A 23,959-nucleotide genomic window follows, 5' to 3' on the forward strand; every position below is an offset into this window, starting at 1 on the left:
GATTAGGGTCAATCTGAAAGACAACATGGGCAAATGCTGTAGAGCTTGGTAACAAATTGACCTGAAGGACAGAGGGGGACAAAAATAGCTCTAAGGTTGTGAGCCTGGTGCATGGTGGCAGTGCCACTGAGTAATGTGGTAGTGTTGACTGTAACTTCACAAGCTCAGTTGTATACAAATTCTACATGCAGAAGAATATTCAGAAGGAGATGTCCTACCAGTAATTAGAGCCAAAGGAGTGAAGTGAGAGTGGGAAGTCTTAGCAAGAGGGCTAGTTGGTGAGTGCTTTGTCAAGTCTCCAGTCAACAGGGGCTTTGTTGAGGGGGGCTGGGAGGAGGCCACTTATGTGAGCGATTATGCTCATGTCATGATGTTTCATTGTGAAATCCAGAGTAATGAGTCAGGGCCAAATATCTCTTTCTCTTCAATAAGAGATGTTTGCCTTCAAGGATGACTGAATAAATGAAAAGGTGTTTGAATTTACACAAATATTTGAACTGCATAGAGTTGTTTTTCCTGTACGTCTGTCAGTGAGGTCTCTACTCTTTGTTAACAAATGCTTACCTTTCACAATAGCAGTGGAAATAGTGCCTACTGCCCTGACGTTATTAAATGTTTCTCTCTGGGGCTGGTGCTGGGAGCTGCTTGATTCCTGTTAGGGACACAAACACACATAGTGGCTCCCCGACACCATTCGTGATTCATCTCACCTGTCGTACCAGTGACTCTGCATATTTCTGTGTAGCCAAGGTGCATTATTTTAGCATCAGGTAAGGGCAGAGAGGCAGGAGTACCCAGGTGATGGCAACAGAAGAGACACACAGGGCAGCCTTTGAGTTCAGCAGCTGGAGGTGACTTTGCCTTTTATTCTCAGAGTCTGTAAAGGAAGAGAAAAAAGTTCAGGGTCATAGAGGAAAAGCTGGATGTCTCCCTCACATGGCTGGTTAGCAAAGAAAAATACCCCCAAAAAACAGAACAAATTGTTCCTAATATAACTTGTGCCCTAATTTGAGGGCAGTTTTGTACCCCATTCTCTACCTTTCTGTAACTAGCTTAAAAGCAGAGCTTTCCCTTTCTGCAAAGAAGTTCCATTCTCTCGTCCACTCCAGTGAGCACTCAGCTAAATGAAAAACGAATCCAATAAACACATTGCTATTGGTTACCAAATAAAGAATAGGTTAAACCAACAGCCATGGCCAGTCCTTGGTGTCAGACACATTTTTTTCCCTCTAGGCAGTGACCTTTACAGGTTCTGTGTCATTTGCTTTCATCACACCGCTACAGAGTAATGAGAAAGTATTGTTCTCATTTTGAAGTAGAGAAAGGCAGAAGTGAAGAAATTAAATTTCTCTTTATTTTCTCCCTCGACAGTCCAGTGTCATTTAGCTCATTTCAGCTCTGATACTTACTAGCTGTGTGACTTCAGGCAAGTTTAGGCAAGTTACTCTATATGTGCTACAGTTTCTTCATCTATAAAATAGGGCCAAAATAATAACAATCAACTTCATAGGATTCTTGTGAGGATTAATGAGTTAATACAAGTAAAGCACTTAGAACCTGGCACCATAGTAAGTGTTCAGTATTAGCTGTCAAGACAATAACAGTAACCCCACTCAAGCCTAATAAACATTACTTCCATTAAGCTGATCATTTTCCAAATCCACCTCCTTAGCCCGAATTCTGTCCTAAATTCCACATCTGTATTTACAGTTGCTACTATATGTCAGTTAAAAATATAATTATTCAGCAAATATTTTTGAGCACCTGTTGTTTGAGTTCAAAGGAGTCCAATAAATACCCTCTCCCCAGCTGAGTTCTGAACCAATTAAAGAGCAAGACAAAGTGAGGCAACTGGAAGACTAAAATCACCTTTATTCCTGATAAATCTGATAATAAAGGATTAAGCTTTGTCTGCAGGGAAGTGGGCTGCAGCCCAGACTTCCCCAGTGACAGGCAGCACAAGACTGGGGCAGGCTTCCTCCCACAAGGGCAGATTCTACCCCTTAAAACTGTTGGCTTAGAGGAGAAGAGTAGAATGTATACTTCTGGTTAGCTAGAGAGAAAAGGAAAAATGAGGAGCTGAGCTATTTATACCCAGCTTCTCCTAATAAACTCACTAATCGGGAAAGTTAATTTCTCTTCCTCTGGGGAAGAGTGAAAGAGGAGAGAAGAGAGACTAGAAGGGTTATGTTGGTGGGGATCTCTTCCTGTGGAAGGAAACGTGGAGGAGGGATGAAGCAGTCTCCCCCAGACTTGGTGTATGTTGGGTAATGTGCTAAGCATTGGACATCTCTACCTTTGTACATAGTGGGCACTTTCAACTCAACAGCTCTAAAATCTTCATCTTTTTACCAGACATGTTGCTTTTCCTACATTTTCATTTTTGTTGTTGGTAGCATTACTAACCTCCTAAGCAACCTGGATATAGCAATATCAGACCCCTTTTGACTTGTTCCTTCTCTTGTCCTTCACATTTGTGTCACCAAGGCCTGTAGGTTATTTTCTTCATTAACTTTTGATTCTCCCACCTTTCCTTCCCGTTGTCGCTGCCCCAGTTAAGGCCCTCATAATTTCTCCCCTGGACATTGACATAGGCTTCTGACTTCATGCCTTCCTAGTCTATCAAAACCATTCTTTTCCTTCAAAACCCAGCTTGAACTCTTCCTCATCTATTGAGCCACTACAGTCATAATTAACTACTCTTTCCTGTGGGTGCCGTATCCACACTGATTAGCTTCTCTTATGACAACTGTGCTATTCATCTCAGTGTTTCATGGGACTTACAAATTACTTTGTATATATTTGGCACTAAATAGATACTTGTTGAATGAATGACCCAGATTAGCAGTATAGTTAGAGCTAACACAGGATATAAACCTCATGGCCTCATTCAGTTGTTTAAAAACTTACTTTGTGCATGGTAAGAAGGAATTATGTTATTTTATCTTAATTTTGAGCTATGTCATGCTTCTAAAAGTTGGATATAGTCCTAGTACTGGTACATGGAACACTTGTTCTGATGTATCCTATAAGCACGTATGGAAAAAGAACCTGCTCACCGAATAAAAGCTGTGCCCAATTTCTGTGGTTTGTTTGATTATTGCCATTTCTATTAGAAGACATTAGTTATATAGTCTGGAGCTTTTAATTGAGATCTAAACTCAAATACTGTTGTTAACACTCATTGTTTTAAATGCCTAATGCTTATTTCCCCCTTCTCTTCTGGGAAGGCCTTCCATCCAGGTACTGCCTCATTGGTCTAAGTATGGGCAGCTGACCCAAGTTGAGCTGTTCTGGGAATATATTCAATAGAATCAGATTGAGGGATTGAGCTTCAGTCTAGTTACTCTCTTGAGTGAAAGAGACTTTTAAAGGTAGGAGCTCTTGGCAACTATATTCTGCCCTATAGACTAAAACAAGAGAGAGTAAATTAGAGAGCAAAGAGAATAAAGTAGAAATGAGAGACAAAGAATGGAATTTAAGTTCTTGGATCCAGCTGTTATTGAAGCCACACTGCACTTTCTGTCCTTGGTTTCATGAGACATCCTAATACCCTTCTAATAACTTCCTTCTTTTAGCTTAGGCTTCAGTTGGTTTTGTTTTCTGTTATAGGCAACTACAAGTGTTCTAATTGGTACAGTCACAGGATAGTGGAAGAGCTCTCTCTTTCTCATATATATGATTTTTTATTAGATACTTTTTTATTGTGGTAAAAAACGTAATATGAAACTTACTATCTTAACCATTTTAAGTGTACAGTTCAGTAATGTTAAGTATATTCACATTCTTGTGAAAAAACCTCCAAAACATTTTCATTTTGCAAATCTGAAACTATACCCATTAAACAACAACTCAGTATCCTTTCCCCTTGGCCCCAGCTCCTGGTAACCATCATTGTACTTTGTTTCTATGAATTTGATTACTTCAGATACTTTATAAGTGGAATCAAGTGGTAGAATCAAATATTATTTATCTTTCTGTGACGGGCTTCACTTATAGCATAATATCCTGAAATTTCATCCATGTTGTAGCATGCAAAAGGATTTCCTTCCTTTTTAAGGCTGAATAATGTTCCATTGTATGTATACCACATTTTGTTTATCCATTCATCTGCTGGTGGACATTGGGGCTGCTTCCTCCTTTTGGTTATTGTGAATAATGCTGCTGTAAACATGGGTGTGCAAATATATCTTTGAGACACTGCTTTCAGTTTTTTTGTACATAATACACAGAAATGGGACTGCTAGATCATTTGGAAGTTCTATTTTAAGTTTTTTGAGGAACCTCCCATACTGTTTTCTATAGTGGTTGCACCATTTTACAGTCTCACCATCATACACAAGTATTCCAATTTCTTCTCATCCTCACCAACACTTGTTGTTTTCTGTTGTTGTTGTTGTTAGTAGCCATTCTAATTAGTATGAGGTGATACTGTGGTTTCCGTTTACATTTCTCTGATGATTAGGGATGTTGAAAATCTTTTCATATACTTGTTGGCCATTTTGTATATCTTCTTTGGAGAAATGTCTGTTCGAGTCCTTTGCCCATTTTTTAATCAAGTTATTTGACTTTTTCATTGTTTAATTATAGAAGTTCTTTATGTATTCTGGATACTAATCACTTACCAAACATGATTTAAAAATATTTTCTCCCATTCCATAGGTTGCCTTTTTGTATATATAAATTTTAATTAAAAAATAGCTGATGAGGGACTTCCCTGGTGGCTCAGTGGTTAAGAATCCACCTGCCAGTGCAGGGCACACGAGTTCGATCCCTGGTCCGGGAAGATCCCACATGCTGCAGAGCAACTAAGCCTGTGCGCTACAACTACTGAGCCTGCACTCTAGAGCTTGCGAACCACAAGTACTGAGCCCACGTGCCACAACTACTGAAGCCCGTGTGCCTAGAGCCCATGCTCCGCAACAAGAGAAACCACCACAATGAGAAGCCCGTGCGCCACAACGAAGAGTAGCCCCTGCTCACCACAACTAGAGAGAAAAGCCTGCGCCCAGCAATGAAGACCCAATGTGGCCAAATAAATAAATAAATAAAATTATTTAAAAAATAGCTGATGAAAATATGGTTTATTCAGCAAACATTTAAAGGGCACTTAAAATGTGCAAGGTGTTCTGTGTGGTACTAGGCTTGATATAAGACAGTGGTTCTCCTGATATACTCCTTCCGCTATAGCTTGAATTCAATTTAACCCCAGCAGGGATGGTTTTAAAATTCATAATTCAGTCTATGCATTTCCTTGACACTAGCTCAACCTCAGGTTTTGTAATATACTAAAGCACTGCAGGGAGACTAGGGTGTTGCGCCTCCCTGGCTCCGGGTCTTCTCAGCCTGGGAGGCCAGCGTAATCTGGAGCTTTCAGATTAATCTTGTGCCAGTATTAGTGGAATCTTGAGCAAGTCCTGAAAGGACTGAATAAGAAAGACTAAGGCAGACTCTAAGACCTTTAGTCTTCAAATCAGAAGTCTTCTCAAAGGCAGGATAGACCCAAACCAATTTTGGGGGACTCGGGATGTAGATCACCAGCTGAATATATCAAAGATTTCAAATCATCATCACTTCTCCACTGCTTTACCAAACCAGTCCTTCTGAGTTAGGGCCTCAGAATCCTAAACACTGCCCTCCAGACAGTAAGAAGGTATACAAGATGAAAACTCATTGCCACCTTTGACCTGTATGCCATAAATATTGTTTTGTATTAGTTTTCTTCTTACATAATGCAATCCCAAGTGGAATTGTGATCGAGATCTCTGTGAAACTTTCTATGCCCTGGTACATAATATATCTGTTAAAGAAATTAGATTTTAGTTTACACTAGATTATAACCCCAATAAACCCATATCAAACATGTAAAGGAACCCACCTGTCACTTTGATATCCCCTGTGGCTTTGGCAATGTTGTTTTCAATCATACAGGAGTATGTGTTGTTGATCGTGACATTGTAGAGTACAGATACAACCTTCATGGTCACATTCTTAGAGTTCAGCTCAAAGCTGGTGTCGGAGACTTCTGAGAAGTTGGCTCCCTGGTCAACTTGGGATGCCCAGACCACTGTTGGCTGGGGAAACCATCGGGGAGCCTCACATCGTAAGCTCTCTGAGGTGGCGTTACAGTCCACGTTCGCTTCTGGGATGCTGAAGGCTGCAGGGTTGAAGGTCAAAAAGGGGCAGGGGTCAAGGTCAGACGGATAAGACAATATAGCCTTTGAAGTGCTAGGTCTTAAAAACACATTGAAGTGACTCAGTACTTTCCCAGTGGGCTGTCTATGTATGACCCATTGTATTGTAGATGCAAAAAATTATTTGCTCATAGTATTGCTATACATCACAACACTTTGGACAATATCACAAACTCCAAGGACCTAAGTTCTAGGTATACTTGTTACAACAAATAAATTTCTCCAAGTAAAAGAAGTTCCAGTGATCACACAAAAAAATTATCAATTAGGGAAACTGGGTGTTTATTTTCCTAGGCACCTATGAAGCCTCCTGAATTTTATGTAATTTTTCTGCCTGGAGGGTAAAAGCGTGGGGAGGGAGAAGGAAGAAACAAACAGCATTCACCTACCCACAGAAATTCCATACACAGGCCTTGTCATCATGGGGATCTGAAGTTTGCTTGGGTAGAGACTGCCCAGCCCTGGTATCCATGAATAAAGACAGGCATTTGTTTTCTTTTAAGATAATTCTCCTCACTGGAGAGGCAAGTACATTTTGAATTTAAGACTAACTTCCTCCTCTATCTAGGCAGAGAGACACTTATAGAAAATGTTAAGGCCTGGACTTTGGCCTGTAAAATGTTTATTATGCCAAAAGGGCAAGATACAAGTTATTAATTTATTTAGCATCTTCCTTTGCCCAGGACTGTGCTAGTGTGGAGTGAGAGGTGGAAGGAAAGCCTTTGCCATGCCCTTCCAGAGCCTGCTGCCTAGCAGGAGAGACGTACTTGGAGCACATACTTGGAGCAGGCAGGGCACAAGCTCCTGGGAGATGATGTGGGAACCTGAGTGCACGTGACAATGAACCACCGTGTATTGAGGGTGTGCTCTGTGCTAGGGACCAAATTCCAGACATTTTTTTTTTGTTCCTCACAACAGTCCTAGGGATATCTATTATTGTGCCCATTTAACAAAATAAGCTTTTAATTTTAGAATAACTTTAGATTTACAGAAAGGTTGCAAAGATGAGTACAGAGAGTTCTTGTATACTTCTCACCCAGTTTCCCCTAACATTAACATCTTAAATAACCATGATGCATTTGTCAAAACTGAGAAACTATCATTTGTATATTACTATTAACTAAACCAGCTTTTATTTGGACTTTACCAGTTTTTCCACTAACGTCCATTTTATATCCCAGGATCCCATCCAGAATACCACATTGCACTTATTTGTCATGTCTTTTTAGATTCCTCTGGTCTGTGACAGTTTTTCAATCTTCCCATGTTTTGCATGATCTTGACAGTTTTGAGGAGTACTGGCCAGGTATTTTGTAGAATGCCCCTCTATTGTAATTTGACGTTTTTCTCAAGATTAGACTGAGGTTATGGGTTTTGGAGAGGAAAACTATAGAAGTAAAAGTGCCCTTCTCATCATGTCACATCAGAGAGTGCATGCTATTAACATGATTTATCATGGGGATGTTAACTTTGATCACCTGGCTGAGTCTGTGTTTGCCAGGTTTCTTTGGAAGCTGGACTTCACTAAGTCTAACACACCCTAAGTGCGGTGGTCGGGGAGGGGGAAGTTCTAAGCTCCGCTTTCTGCAGGGGGAGAGATCTAAATACATTATTTGGAATTCATCTATAAAGATTTGTTTCATCTCCCTCATATAAGTATGGACTCGTGTATTTATTTTATGCTTAGTTATAATTTAATACTATATTGTTTATTTTGTTGCTCAAATGGTTCCAGCTTTGCCATTGGAAGCCCTTTCAGTTGGCCCCAGTGTCCCTTTGACCTGACTTTATTAACCCCTATTTTAAGATAAAGAAGCTGAGGCTCAGTGAGGTTGCCTTGCCCAGGCCACTGTATGTGCCTAGGTCTGACTAGATCTGTGCTTCAAACCACTACATACACATATTATGAAAGGTCCAAGAAAGATCTGTGCAGGCTAGCTTAGCCTGGGATGCCTCAGGATACTTTCTGCCTATCCTTCAAGGCTCCTCCCAAATGTCAAATTCTCTCTATGGGGGTCTTCCTGTCCCTTTCCTCCCTATGCATTTGGATATGATCTCTTTCTTCCTCTGAATCCCCAAATCACTCTATTTATATTTTCTCTTAAAGCATATAATACACTTTACTAATTATTGTAGATATGTTTCTTATCTACATATTTTTCTTATTTACATATGTTTCCCATCTCTGCCCTGACCCTCAACTCTATAAGCTCTACACTCTCAGCTCTACAGAAGGAAGGACAATTATCTTTGTTTTCTTAATCGTCTTTTTACTCCTTCCAATATCTCAGTCCCTTGTACATAAATTCAGAAAATATGTTAAATTTAGTTGGTAAGAAAGCATGGATTTCATTGGAGGAGGATTAGTGAGTTTATAGGCCAATATTGTTTTGGTCAGTTACCTTTGAACTTCTCCTATAATGGGTTCCACTGTCGTGAGTCCCTGGAGATACTGATTTCAGACTTGGGCTAGGGCCTACTTAGCACAGAAAAGTCTCAGACCAGATTACAGTCTTCTCTCACTAGCAAGACCAAAGGGAAAGAACAGAGAGCTACTGATGGAGAAAACATGTTCTGGCAAAATATTTCAGGGAATATATGAGAAAATTCAGAAGAGGCTAGAGTCCTGAGCAAAAGATTTTAAGACCTAATATTATAGTGGGTAACTTCCGGAGCTGGTGCGGGTCTTGGACAGCAAGGATGGCTGCTAGCAGAATTCGGATGGTCTTTGATATTAGTCACTCGTGAGCATAGTGTGACATTTCATCAGCAATTCACACTCTCTAGTCTCAAATATCTTCTGGCACCTTCTTTCCCTCTCTTCAAAAGTAACTTACCTCCAGTTTTATACTCGAGGTTAGCATTCCCCTTGCCTTTAGAAGTGATGATGTAACACTTACAGGTACCAGCATCTGTGAGTTAGTTGCACATTTTTCAGCCTCAGAGAGGCATTGCCAACTATTACTTACTTGATCAGCAAACACTGCTGTCTGACCTCTGAACATTTCATGCTGGTCCGATGGGTCATCTTTGCCTTCTTTGAACTCATGGGCCAAGCCCATTACACTTTCCTTCAGCCACTGTATCATGATATCAGAAAGTTTGATGTCGGGTTCAAAACTGCAGCTCAGGATTCCATCCTCCCCGGTGTTCCCAGCTGAGGTGAGAGTAGTGACTGTGATGGAGTGTCTTCCTACAATTCAGGAAACAAGGGTCAATGCCAAGGGAAGCTTTGGAACATCTACAACCAAATCCTTCATTACTAAAAAGCCAAACAGGGGCTTCTGTAATAAATTATAAATATACAAAACAGGAGAGGCATGAAAAAAGAAGACATAAGAATAGAAAGAGTATTACGACGATAGTTTTGATACCTAGAGCAGATCTGCTAACAGCAGATAAAAAAGCTACACTTTTTTTTTTTTTTTTGCGGTACACGGGCCTCTCACTGCTGTGGCCTCTCCCGCTGCGGAGCACAGGCTCTGGACGCGCAGGCTCAGAGGCCATGGCTCACGGGCCCAGCCGCTCCACGGCATGTGGGATCTTCCCGGATCGGGGCACGAACCCATGTCCCCTGCATCGGCAGGCGGACTCTCAACCACTGCGCCACCAGGGAAGCCCCAAAGCTACACTTTTTGAGACCAAGCAACTGAAATCTTGAGACCAAATAAGAGGAGACCGTATTGGACTTGGGTTTTGAAGATGGGAATTCAGATCCTGGTTTTGTCACTTAAGAGCTACGTGACCTTGACTACATCTCTGGATCTCAGAAAAATGGAGGTAATGATATCTGTCTTACCTACCGTAAAGGGCTCTTGTGAGGATCAAATCAAATGGATGTGAACTTGATTTGCAAACTGTAATTACACATATAAGGTATTGTTATTCTCAGTTAACCAGAAGTGGCACAGACGTGAAACCTCACGTTAACTAAATATGGCTAATAATTCTGAAGAATGCTAAATTCTAAGTGTTGTTACTTTTATCTCCACTTGAATGATGAAGAAACGAAGGCATAGAGAATAGAAGTGATTTGGTCAAGGTCAGAGTGCTAGCTAGCAATGGCATAATGAAGAATGATACTTAATTAAATTGATTTTTGGCCTAAGATAGAAGTCACACCCTTCTCTCCAAACATGTAACAAGTACAAGTATGAATTATGGTGACAGCCACATCCACTGCCTCTTCCCCACTTGCCCAGCTGACAGCCCACTCTGTAAAGGATTGACCAGCTCTCCTCTCTGTACTGGAGGCTGCTGACTGGGGATGCCTACAGGCGTGCTTTAATTAACTGAATATTCTTGAGAGCCTCCTTCTGTGGCTTGGATGTGAAGGTAAGGAGAGGATGGGTCTTTGAGCCCAAGAAGAGAGTGGAACAGACCCAAGGAAGTGTGGGGGAGAGACCATGAGAGGAAAAGGTGAAGAGAGTTCCCCATCACCAGAGCTGCCTTAGATCCTGAGGGTTTTCCGGTCTAGTTCCTGTCCCACTGGGTATCCTTTAAACAAACACCTTATATTTATAATGGTCTGCACAAACCTCTCTTTCTTATAGCCAAGAAAGTCCAACATGATGGATGCTGGGCACTTCTCAACTGGACTTCTCAGCTTCCTTATTGGTGTTCATGCCTCTCACCTTTGCCTCCATCTACCCCATTTTACATGCATTAATCTTACAGGTAGACCTTAAAGTACAATCCGAATATGTCAGTTTCCTAATCGCTAATCTTCCATTGCTCCCAAGGGCTGTGGAATAAACTTCAGACTAACAGCATGGCCTTCAAAGTTAAATATTGCATGCCACATAGGAAATGCCCATAGATATTAGCTCTTTCCAGCCAGACTTCCCACTACATCCTTTCAAAGTCTGTATTGTAGTCTTTGCATATCAAGTGATTTATTTATTTATTTATTTAATTTTTTTTTTTTGCGGTACGCGGGCCTCTCACTGTCGTGGCCTCTCCCGTTGCGGAGCACAGGCTCCGGACGCGCAGGCTCAGCGGCCATGGCTCACGGGCCCAGCCGCTCCGCGGCATGTGGGATCATCCCAGACCGGGGCATGAACCCGCGTCCCCTGCATCAGCAGGCAGACTCTCAACCACTGCGCCACCAGGGAAGCCCCCAAGTGATTTATTGATTTGCTGCTTTCAATGAAAAAATACATAAGCAAAGCACACTTGCTATTTTTCAAATGTAAGAGGTAAACATTATGAACATAGGGGATATCTTTGGCATCTTCTGTCTTCCAGCCCTTAAGGGGTTGGAATTGTCTTATTAGCTCCTATGCTTTTATAAAGTAGATGAAGGTAATGGATTAGGGACAGAACTGGAGAAGCAAGCTAGATGAATTTATATTATAAAGAACAGAGAGTTACTGATGGAAGAAAAAGTGCCAGTAAAAACGAGGCAGAGGAAACAAAAACCTGTGCATAGGCTGGGTTGGGAGGGTGTTTTGGAGGTTTTAGAGTGTAGGAGAAGAGAGGCTTTGGAGTAGCTGCCATGCATGGTCATTCATGTGGGAGATTTGGGAGAAAAATTATGAAAGAAGGTAGTATGAAGTTTAGCTGTGTAATATGAATGCAACACACCCCATCCCCTGCCTTGGCATTTTTTTGAACACTGCTTTAAAGATTTAATTTGCTTTTTAATTGTTTTTACTTGACAGATTGATATCCAAGACATTGCAGGCTAGTACTGGTTATAATTATACTACGCATCTTCACACACTGTGCATTGTACACCTACAATTTATAGTTTCCTCCTCTCCTTTATCACCAGTTATCCAAATTCTACTTGTATTCAAGGCTATTCAGATGGCAGGACTCGCATGAAACCCCCTTTTGATATGCCAAACCAAAATTAAAAGATCGTCTCTCTCCTCTTCCTCAACACGTTCCTTTGCCTTTATTATAGCATCTGTCTCCCTCTACCTTGTCTCTAGTCTGTCTCTGGCACTAATTTGTAAGCTTTTCAAGGGAAAAAAATGTCTTAATCATATTTGTAAGTCCTATAACGCTTTGATGGTTAATTTTATGCGTCAGCTTGACTGGGCCCCAGAGTGCCCAGATATTTGGTCAGATGTTCTGGGTGTGTCTCTGAAGGAGATTAATGTTTGAATCAGTAAAGCAGATCACCCTCCTTAATGTGGGTGGGCCTCATCCAATCAATTAAAGACCTAAATAGAACAAAAAGGCTGAGCAAGAGGGAACTGGTGCTGCCTTTGAGCTGGGACACAACTCTCTCCCTGCCTTCAGACTTGAACCGAAACACTGTCTCTCTTTGGATCTTAAGCCTGCCAGCTTTGGGGCTGGAACTAGCCATTGGCTCTCCTGGTTCTCAAGCCTCTGGACTCAGACTGGAACTAAACTGTCTGGGTCTCCAGCTTCCTGCCTGCAGATCTTAGGACTTCTCAGAGTCCATAATCATGTGAGTCAATTCTTTCTAAATCTCCCCCTCTCTCTGCCTCTCACTCCCTTTCTCTCTATACCTCCACCCTATTGGTTCTGTTTCTCTGGAGAACCTGACATATAAATTCTGGTACCAAGAAGTGGGGCACTGCTGTAATAAGTACCTAAGCATGTGGAAGAAGTTTTGGAACTGGGTAATGGGTAGAGGCTGGAAGAGTTTTGAGGTGCGTGCTAGAAATGTGGATGTTAAGGGCGATTCTGGTGAGATCTCAGATGGGAAATAAGGAACATGTTATTGGAAACTGGAAGGAAACAATCCTTGTTAGAAAATGGCATAAGAACTTGGCTGAATTGTGTTCTAGTGTTTTGTGAAAGGTAAAACTTGTGAGTGATAAAATTGGATATTTAGCTGAGGAGATTTCTAAGCAAAGTGTTGAAAGAGAGGCTTGGTTACTCCTGACTGCTTATACTAAAATATGAGAAAGGAGAGAGATGAATTGGAGAAGGAATTGTTAAGCAAAAAGGAGCCATAACTTGAAGATTTGGAAAGTTCTCAGCCTATCCATATTGCAAAAAATGAGAAGACTGTTCTGAAGATAGCGCTCAGGGTGTGGGTGAACAACCATTTAATAAGGAGATCACAGGTATGACTCATGAGGATTTTAACAGCCACCTCAACAGAAGCCAGGAATAGAGATAGGATTATATACTGCCAGCTTGGTACAGAAAAACTAAAGGGAATAGAAAAATGAGACAGAATGAAAGAAAGCTATCAGACTTCGTAGATTTAACAGAACCAGACCATGGATCTATTCGGCTCTATGCTTCAGCAGGCCAAGGGCCTCTATTTCAACAGGCTGGAGGGCCGCTAATGGAAGCCTTAGAGATGGGGCCATCTGGAGCCTGGGGTGGGGGGTGGCAGTGGGACTTCTCAACTGCTAGAATTGTGAGAAAATACATTTCTATTGTTTAAGCTACCCAGTGTATGGTATTTTGTTATGGCAGCCTAAGCAAACTAAGACAAGTGCCTAGTGCTATGTTTCTACAGAGAAAAATAATATTTGTTGAGTGAATGAATAAATGAATGAATGAAAGAATGAAAATCAGTAGAAATCAAAGCACTGTTTGAGATGATTCTATCCAAAATGATTGTGGGAGTAAGGAACATTTGGCTAGATTATCCCATCTAAATTTTGGGGAAATGTGAGTCAGTGAAAAAGAAAGCAATGAAAATACACCATGATTCTCAATAAAATCACAGAGCAAGCATAACTATGTTAGAGCAAGGGTAAATTTGATTGTAGTTTATAAAGTTCCATTAAAGTTGAATTGAAAAATTACTTTTTAGAAAAAATACATGATTAGCACAGTTTATGAAGAGAAAGAAATGGTAATGACATATCTTAGTTGAGTAATTATGTTACTGAATTAATTTTAATGTGTTGGCCTTGAGCCCACAGGTGGAGAATTTGTTGAAATATCTCTTAGAAAACTTAATGATTAAAAGTAGGCAGCTGTGGAGTGCCCCAGGGACCCACCGCAGGCTCTAGCTCATTTAAGGTTGCATTAAAGATGTGGCAGATGGAATGTGTGTAATGTTGATTAAATCCCCCCTCCTTGTAGCAAATCAGGAGGAGGAATAAAAGCCAGTGAGAATCTAAGAAACCATGAGGACCTGGCCATTGCTTTGCACCCAGAAAGCAATCAATAAATACTTATTTGTTAGGTGAATAAATGATGGTTACAAGTGATAAAATGAGATTTACTTTGCAAGCAACAGTATATAAATATTGCTTCTCTCAAAAAGAAATCTGTTTTCAATTTTGCAAACAAATATTGGCTCAAGGAGCTATGTTCTAGGAACCACAGTTTGGCCTAATATGACTCTCCAGACCTCCTAACCACCAGGGGCTCTTGTGTGGTTTGTTGACGGTAAAAGGGCTTTAAGAGATGGTTAGAAGGAGCTATCTACTGATAGAGAATTTTGTTAAACAGGCACGGGTTTCAAGAATTCCATTGGTCTCTAAGATTCCGTCAAACCTCTTTAAAGTTAGAAGTCCCAGCCACTTACTGAAAATGAATTCTCTAGCTCATGAGGGCTGATTACTATCACAGCTCTGGTCTGCATGGGAAAAGAGGAGCTGTCAAAGGGCGGGAGCAAGCTGAAATTGGAACCATTTTGTTTTCACACGAGTGGGCACTATTCAATTGCCCTCTGCAGTAGGAGCAGGAATCTCTTGGGAAGTGGGGTTATAGGTAACACAAGGCAAGGATTCTTTATAGAAGTTACGATTCTGGGTTGCCCAACACCACTGGATGAAACCTGGGAAATGAACTTTCCCTTGAAATGACTCAGGAAGACAAGTTCTGTAGATTTCAGTAGCACAGAGAGCATCCTCAGCTTCTGCTGCAACCCAGCTGTCCAGATGGGCACCACAGCACACGGTTTAAACGTGGAAACACATAGGCTTAAGCCTGCACCAGCGGAACCTGTGGTGGCACCTGTGGGTGCCACTCTTGCCAGAGAAGAGGGCAGGGTTGGGGATAACAGTTGCTCTTGTGAGAAGACAGCAGAAAGGATGCTGGGCCAGGCTAGATAAAGGAATGATGTAGGGAAGCTGCAGCAGAGCATTGGCGTTTGAGAACAGGTGTCAGGCTGTCTGTGTTCAAGTCCCAGCTCTGCCACTCACTGGATATGGGACCTTGGGCAAGTTTTCTAACTTCTCTATTCCATAATTTTTTGCATCTGTAAAATGGGGATGCTAATAATAGTAGCTTCCTCAGAAGGCCCCTGAAAGGACTAAGTGATACAATACAGGTAAAGAACTTAACATAGTATCTGACTTGCCGCATGTGAAACGTTAAATCAATGATATTGATAACCATTATTAATTAGAATCATTTGGAAAGATGGCAGATCAGAGCACAGGGAGGAAATAAACACTTTACTAAATGCTTGTAGTGACTCATTTTAAGTCAGATAACAACCTTGAGAGGTAGGAATTACTGTTCTACCCATTTTATGAATAGGAATAAAGAGGCTCTGGGGGATTCAATGGCTTGCCTAAAGCCCCGATTCTAGCAAGTAGTGGAGCCAGTATCAAACTCAGTCTTGTCTGAGTCTGTCCTAAGCCTATACTCCTTCCACCACATTTTGCTGATATCCAGGGCCAGACTGAGATATAGAGAGAGCCTATCCACTAAAACAGTATCCCCACCTTATGTAAAAATAAAAAAACAATGAAAAACCATAAAACAAGTGTAAGAAAGGCCAACATCTGTCTATTTTCTCAGTGACAAAATATGTATCAATTTCTTTCCAAACAACTTCAGTGCTCCTGTTTCGGTGCCATAAGCACATGCCTGATTGTTTTATCCAGTGACCAAAGATGGAGCATAATTAGGAGGCAGTGTCCTGTGGCTTCCTGCCCTGGCTTCCCTAACTTCAGAGGAGCTTCTGGGTGTGGCCAGGAAATAGTACAAGTTTTAGGAGGTGCTATGTGAATGCATTAATAATAGCAAATTATTATTAATGGTACTGATGGTATCAATGAAAACAATAATAGCAGCCATTTATTACACACGTATGTGTCTGGCGCTTTATAAACACTTTCTCGTGTAATATTCCCACAACAACTTTATTTTACCAGTGAAGTTCTGGGAAGTTAAGTCATATCCCGAGGGACACACAGTTAATGTTAGACCTGAGATTAGAACAACTCTGATCCCTAAATGTTTCTACTATACAGAGCTGTTCAAAGTCACCCAGTGGGTGAGTGATAGCACAGGGACTGACAAATTATAGTCAGGGACCTTTCCACTGCATCTCCCTCCTTCTCAAAGGGTCATCCACGAAGGCTGCCCTAAAGCCAGCCTAATGGGAGCTGTTCAGCCTCTCTTCCAAACAACCTACCTCAAAAGCATTTTATGTTTTATGGGGTCCACATTTAGAGCTTGTAAGGAGTGGAATGGCTATGAGAAGGTGACATACACAGCCTCAGGAGAGTTACAAAGAAATAGATTCTTTTCTGTGTTTAGGAATATCTTTACATCTTTAAAATCTGTGTTCTCAGGAATATTGCCTGCAAGGCATACCAGAAAACACCCTTCTCTGCCACATCTCTGCATGAATGTTATCACTGGTATGGAGTGATGGGAAGGAGTGTGGGTTCTGGAAGCAAATTTCCAGGGCTTGAAACACAACTGCGCCTGCTTGCTTGCTGTGTGCAACTTTAGGCAATTTTCTAATCAGGACATAGTAATAATATTTATCTCCTATTTGTTGTGAGTGGTAAATCAGATAATATATGCAAACTTATTCAGCACAGTGGGGTGAACACAAAAAGGATTCAAAAGATATCACCATCACCGTCATCATTATCTACCTAATGCTATTTGCTTAATTTCACTGTCTTGTGTATTAATCCAGCTAACATTTTATCTAATCTACTTAAAGTGTGATAATATAATGCTCTCGGGTAAGGGTTATGGTCCTTTTAATAGAGGCAATTTAGAAAAATCCAGCTAAACAGTGTTAAAGTAATAAGCAGCCCACTTAATCCAGAATAGCCAGCTTTTACCTTAAGAAATAGAAAGAAGGCAGCAAGTCTTTCATTGGTGGTGGGGTTTTAATATTATTGGTGGTACACTGCTGAACTGGGTGAACTGTAACTTTTATCTATTCACCCCTCCATGCCTCCGTCCACTTGTCTATTCAAAAAGCACTTAAGGGGCTTCCCTGGTGGCGCACTGGTTGAGAGTCCGCCTGCCGATGTAGGGGACACGGGTTCGTGCCCCGGTCCGGGAAGATCCCACGTGCCGCGGAGCGGCTGGGCCCGTGAGCCATGGCCGCTGAGCCTGCGCGTCCGGATCCTGTGCTCCGCAACGGGAGAGGCCACAACAGTGAGAGGCCCGCGTATTGCAAAAAAAAAAAAAAAAAAAGCACTTAAGGAGTACCCTCTGTATTGAAGGAACTGAGCTCAGTACCTGAGGTTGCTGTAGCTATGCCACAGGAAAAGGTATAAGTAGCAAAATGTTGACTGTCACAGGGAAGCTGAAGTTATAACTAAAGAAGAGGAGTTAAGGATTAGTGAGGAAGCTACCAAAACGTATGTATTGATATCTTTAAAAGTCCAAAATATTTGCTTTACTAGTCAATATTTCTATATATATATTGTAGAAGATATAGAAGTATAACATACATACATAAAGTGTACACATAATTGTGCAGTCTGAAGAATTATCACGACTTCTCCCCATGTACCCAGCACCCACACTGAGAACTAGAACTTTACTATCCCCCAGAAGTCCCCTCGTGCCCCCTCCTAATGGCTGCTCTCTCACTCTTCCCAGGAGAATAATCATTATTATGCCTTCTAATAGCAGAGGTTCATTTGCCTGGTTTTTATACAGAATGTACCGTCTTGTGTCTGGCTCTGTCGCTCAGCATTACGCCTCTCATATGAAAACGCACCCGGTCTGTCAGTCACCAGGAAATATTTAGAAGTTAAAATCACAACAGTGTCCCACAAGATCCAGTGCCGGTGAGGGCGTGGAGCACTGGGTCCCTCATACACTTCCTGTGAAAAGGGACTTGGTAAATCACTTTGGAAAACTAAATGGCGGTATCTACTAAGGGCTGTTTACTGGCTTTCTGGACGTACTGTTTTGTGAAGTGCTTATTTTAAGAGATTAGAAAAAGAATTAAAAGACAGCAACAACTAGGTCCTACTGTACAGCACAGGGAACTCTGTCCAGTCTCCTGGTTTAAGCCATAATGGAAAAGAATATTAAAAAAAAAAGAAGGTATATATGTGTATAACAGAGTCACTTTGCTATATAGCAGAAATTAGTACAACATTGTAAATCAACTATACTTCAATAAAAATTTTTTTAAAATAAAAAAGAATTTAAATGGATCATCACTTAAAAAAAAGAAAAATTAAGGGACTTCGCTGGTGATCCAGTGGGTAAGATTCCGTGCTTCCAATGCAGGGGACCCAGGTTCGATCCCTGGTCAGGGAACTAGATCCCATATGCATGCCGCAACTAAGAAGTCCACATACTGCAACTAAAGATCCTGCATGCTGCAGCTAGACATGCTGCAACAAGGATCCCGAGTGCCGCAGCTAAGACCCAGCGCAGCCTAAATAAATATTTTAAAAAAAGAAAGAAGAGACATCAAAACAAAATGGAAAGAGGGACATTAATAAAGATAAAAGCCAAAATTAATTAAATAAGAAAATCAGGGCTTCCCTGGTGGCGCAGTGGTTGAGCGTCCGCCTGCCAATGCAGGGGACACGGGTTCGTGCCCCGGTCCAGGAAGATCCCACATGCCGCGGAGCGGCTGGGCCCGTGAGCCATGGCCGTTGAGCCTGCGGGTCCGGAGCCTGCGCTCCGCAACGGGAGAGGCCACAACAGTGAGAGGCCCACATACTGGAAAAAAAAAAAAAAAAAAAAAAAAAAGAAAATTAGAGAAAGTAAAAAGAAAACCAAAACCTGGGTCCTTCAAAAGTACTATAAAGCTCATTAACACCTGTAAACCTATTTTAAGATATGAGAGAAAAAAAAAAGATATGAGAGAGAGAGCACCCAAGATTAGGAATAGGAAGAGATGAAATAAAGAAAAAACAAATTATAAAAGAATATTAGAATGAAACAGGCTAGTGAGCTCAGAAACAGATCCATTCGCATTTGGATACTTGATTTATGACAAAAATGGCACTAGTGAGAAGTGGGGGAAGGATAGTATTTTGACCAATCTTGCCACTATCTTTGCCCATGCACAAAATTATTCTAGATAGTTGTAGATATAAATGTGAGAGGTTAAACATTAAAGCTTCTACAAGATAACCTAGAAGAAAATGTTTATGACCTTGGGATAGGCAGACTTCTTAAACAAACTGGTTACAAAAAAACTCCTGGTATAAAGGAAGAGGTTGATAAATTGGACTATGTTAAAATTAGGAACTTTGCTCATTGAAAGCCATCATTAAGAAGGTGAAAAAGCAAGCCACAGAGTAGAGGAGATTTTGCAATACACGTAGCCAAATTGCACCCAGAATATATAAAGAGTTCCCACATATCAAAAAGAAAAAGATAACCCAATAGAAAGATGGATGAAAGACAAAATATACATTTTTCTTGATAAAAGAAAATGGATGCTTATGTCTTTTCTAGGCAAACATATCTACAACGAGTTTTCTTCATTTAGGCCTTGTGATTACTAGTTAGTGGCAGCACACACACTGGAGGAGAGTGACACAGAGAAAAGACAGCTGGAACTATAAAAACTAAAGTTATGAAGTAACAGCTTTGGCCACAGACTAAGTTAAGATAAACGTGTCGTCCTGAGTCAGGCACTTTAAGGGAAATGAAGCAAACGACTTGCTTCAGAGAGGACAGCTGCTGGTCTAACTCATTCAATGTCTTAATTCATCTGGCATCCATAATAGATGCTTCTGAGACATGGTGTCCACAGAAGAGAAGACGATTCCTGCAGTTGACATCAGTTAGCTGCATTCAGAAACTCGCCATCCATGCCGCAATGGCTTCTGTTTCCCACGTGGAATGGCAGTTATGACCAGGATAAGGATTCTCATTAAGAACCCTGTGTACAAAGACTTGACATTCTTTAACACTTCAGCTGAAGCTTCATTGCAAAGGAATCATCTACTCAGGCCAGCCATTGCTAGAATGGCTCAGCCACAGCACTTTACCTATGATCCCAGAGTGATATCTTCAGCACTATCTGGTAGACAGAACACTCTGATAGACATTCCATTTGATTCTCTCAACTACCTGGTGATGTAGACATTATTTCCTCCACACCATACATGAGGAAACTGAGGTCCAGGGAGTTAAATGAATAAAGTGCAGAGAACACAGTCAATGAGTAGCAGAACCAGTTCTCTACTCTGAAGTTTTCTTGGTCCAAGATCTGTGCTCTTGCCATTCTATCACACTGAATGATTAGGGACTTAGTGACAAGGGGTGAATGGATCAATGATAATGCAATAAATCACATACCTGAAATACCAAAACCGATGATAAGTGCAGTTGCTCCAGCCAGAATAATGATGGCGCTAATAATGCTGTGGAGAGAGAGAAAAACAGGAAATTACTTCTTCATTCGATTTGACGTGCTGCTTCGCAACCTGGGCTCATACCTGTCATTTGTAAGAGGTGTTACATAAAGAGTCTCAACGTTTTCTTCAACATAAGCTCTTTCCTAGAAATAGGTACCTTAGAAAGGAATCTCAGCGATCCCATCCCTGTCCGCCTGGGGTGCTGGGATAGATTAAAGGAGTGGCTCTTTTATCTGGCTATGTGTGTCATCGTTCCTATTTCCAGGTCAGTGAAGACCATACACAAAGACTGCTGGGGAAAACCCGATGGCATTTCTGTAATGCCAGGTGCCACTTGAGGGGGGACTGGTTCCATCCCCAGCCCACCCTGAGCATTACTGCCCATCCCTCTTACATCATTAACCTATCTGTTTTGTCTCCTTCCATAGACTTTAAACTCCTAAGGACAGCGGTCACGTCTTCACTTTGTACCCACTCATCTCTAGTCCACTTCACCCTGCAGATCCTCGACAGGAGTTTGTTTCCTCTTATTAAAAAAGTAAGACAGAAAGTTTAGAAAGTACAAATAAGCAAAAATAAGACAATAAAGTCACCTGTAACTCCACCATCCAGACATAACAACCACTGACTTCTCGATATGTATCTCGCCAGTTTTCAATGAGCAGATTAACAAATGACATTTGGGAAATAAACAAATAAGGACGTATTGCTTACATTTACTGAGTGCTAGAATTACATAGCAGACATGTTGTTTTAGGCACCATTTATGGATTATGTCATTTATCCATGTGATAATCTTATGAGGTAAACAATATATTACGTCCATTTTACAGATGAGGAATGACACAGGGAGGTCAAGCATCTTCCGTACATTCACATGGTTGGTAAGTGGTAGGGCTGGGATTAGAATCTGTCTCCAGAATCTGCACCTGCCTACTTCCTACGCTGCCTCCCAGGGGTGAGGGCTCACAAGTGGTCTGTCCCTCCTCTCTGCCCAGAGGGGCCCATGAGGGGATACCGGCTTTAGCTGGTGAGAGGGACTCAGGCAGAACAGAAGGTGCAGGTCAGAGCTGGCATGGGGGCAAAGCAGTTCCTGGGAAGCTTGCCCAGTGCTGCCTGCTCTGGTGCATAAGTCATCAGGCAGGTGTCCTCGGCCACACGTTCATTGCTGGCAACTCATACCCTCCCCACACCCACGCTGATGTTACGCAATAGGCACGACAAAAGAAAGGCACAGAGAGGCAAAGAATGATGCTATAGAGAGAAAAGGGGAGCACGGGGCATTTTACTTGCTGCCCTGAATAGGCTCATCGTACCCAGCTCTCCTCAGCTCAGGGAGGGGCCCACCAGAGAGAAACAACAGACTTACAAGAAACAATCTGAGTAAACAGTTACCCTGGAGGATAAACCCTCATGAGGTACAGCCATAGAGGCAGCAACTGAATAAGCAAAACGAAGCTTTTAATAATAGGGTATCTGCAGTTGATTCCAAGAAGAGGCCACATATGACCACTTCCCCTCTCTTTACACACCCAGGTGTGGCCTCAGATCTTACTGGTCCAAGTGTGTGAGAACAGGTGGACAAACTCATAGCAAGAGGTATTATACTATCTGGCTCTCTTTGACTACTGAGCTGACAGCAGACTTGCTTTTGTGACCCAGGAACTCACTCACCTTTTGGGTGAATTACTTCATCTCTCTGAGACTCCGTTTATCCTTAGAATGGGAATAAAAGTAATTCCTGCTCCACCTTCTGTAAGTGTTACAGGTTGATGCGTGTCCCCCTCCAAATTTGTATTTTGAAGTCCTAAGCCCCAGAACCTCAGAACGTGACTTTATTTGGAAATAGTCATTGTAGATGTGATTAGTTACGATGAAGTCATACTGGAGTAGGGTGGGCCCCTAATTCAACGTGACTGGTGCCCTTATAAAAAGGGGAAATTTGTGCTCGCAGGGAAAGCACCATGTGAAGATGAAAGCAGAGATCCATAAGCCAAGGAACACCAACGATTGCCAGCAAACTACTAGAAGCTAGGGGAGAGGCCTGGAACAGATTCTCCCTCACAGCCCTCAGAAGGAACTAATCTTGCTGACACCTGGACTGCTAGTCTCCAAAATAGTGAGGCGATATTTTTTTCTGTTGTTACCCAGTTTGTGGTACTTTGTTACAGCAGCCCTAGCAAACCAATACAAATGAGTTGTTTTAAGAACAAAACTGACAATGATTGTTGCATATTCCATAAAGGGCTATTCATGTTACTTTTTACTATAAAAAATTTACTTGTGGCTTTTTGCTGCAAGCTTATTATCAAAAGCTAGGACTTAAATCTGGAGAATAACCCAACTGGTGATAATGAAAATATCATAGTAGTTTGATATATCAAAAAAAGCATGTACTAGGCTTGGTGCTAGGCATTCAATGTGCATTTTGTCATTTGCTTGAATTACCAGATCCTGTTCTCCTTAATTTCTCTCATGTTCCTCCATTTCTATTTCCACCGTCCCTGGTCACCATCATGTCTCACCGGCATCACTGCAACCCTCTCCTGACAGCCCTGCTTCTGGTCTAGACCTCTCCAACCCATTCTTCACACTGCCAGAATCAGTGGTGACCCCAGAACTTCTGTATGAGTGTGGCTTAGGGGAGATAACCTAGTTGAAAGCGAGGCCGAGGGTGATCACTGAGGCAGTATAATACTGTAATCACAAGCATGGCTTCTGGATCCAGCCCGAATAGGTTCAAGTCCCAGCACCACTACTTACTAATTGTGTGACCTCAAATTTCCATTCCTTCTTGTGAAGATTGAGTTAAACACATTTTAAAAGATCACCTAGAACGGTGTCTGGCGCAGAGGAAGCTTTAATAATATTAGCTATTATCATTCCTGTTTTTCTGCTATGGTTATATAACAAGCACATGTTTCTAATGAAGTATATATCTTCTTGGTGGTGCTGATGGAAATGGTTGTGAGGACCAACTGTTACCCTTTGGTTAGCTACTGAGCTATTGGTAAGAATGATTACAAAACTAGTCATTATACTCCTCTGCTTAAAACTTCAAGTGCCTTTTTATTTCCCTCATGATAAAAATCCACTTTTTGATGTAGCCAGCATGGCCTTCCAAAGGGGGCCTTGCCCTCTCTCTCCAGCCTTGCCTCTCCCCGCACTGCCCCTGGGGTCCTGCACTCCAGTCGCACTGAACCATCACAGGTCTCCCTGCTGCAGACCTACCCTCTCTAAGGAGGGGGTTTGGACAGCAGAGACACTGAACAG

The 23,959-nt window shown here is 41.7% G+C and overlaps 1 protein-coding gene across 1 annotated transcript; it reads right to left on the reverse strand.

The window, feature by feature from the left end:
- Positions 1-755: 755 nt before the first annotated feature.
- VTCN1 (V-set domain containing T cell activation inhibitor 1) lies at positions 756-9,199 on the reverse strand. Its single transcript, XM_065895073.1, is given in 5 exon segments — positions 756-877; positions 5,879-6,157; positions 9,032-9,113; positions 9,115-9,159; positions 9,161-9,199. Coding segments are annotated over 5 exon segments (567 nt in total).
- Between the last annotated feature and the right edge of the window lie 14,760 nt (positions 9,200-23,959).

This window comes from Phocoena phocoena, chromosome 1, assembly GCF_963924675.1.
Source record: "Phocoena phocoena chromosome 1, mPhoPho1.1, whole genome shotgun sequence".
In the NCBI taxonomy this organism is placed as follows: Eukaryota; Metazoa; Chordata; class Mammalia; order Artiodactyla; family Phocoenidae; genus Phocoena; species Phocoena phocoena.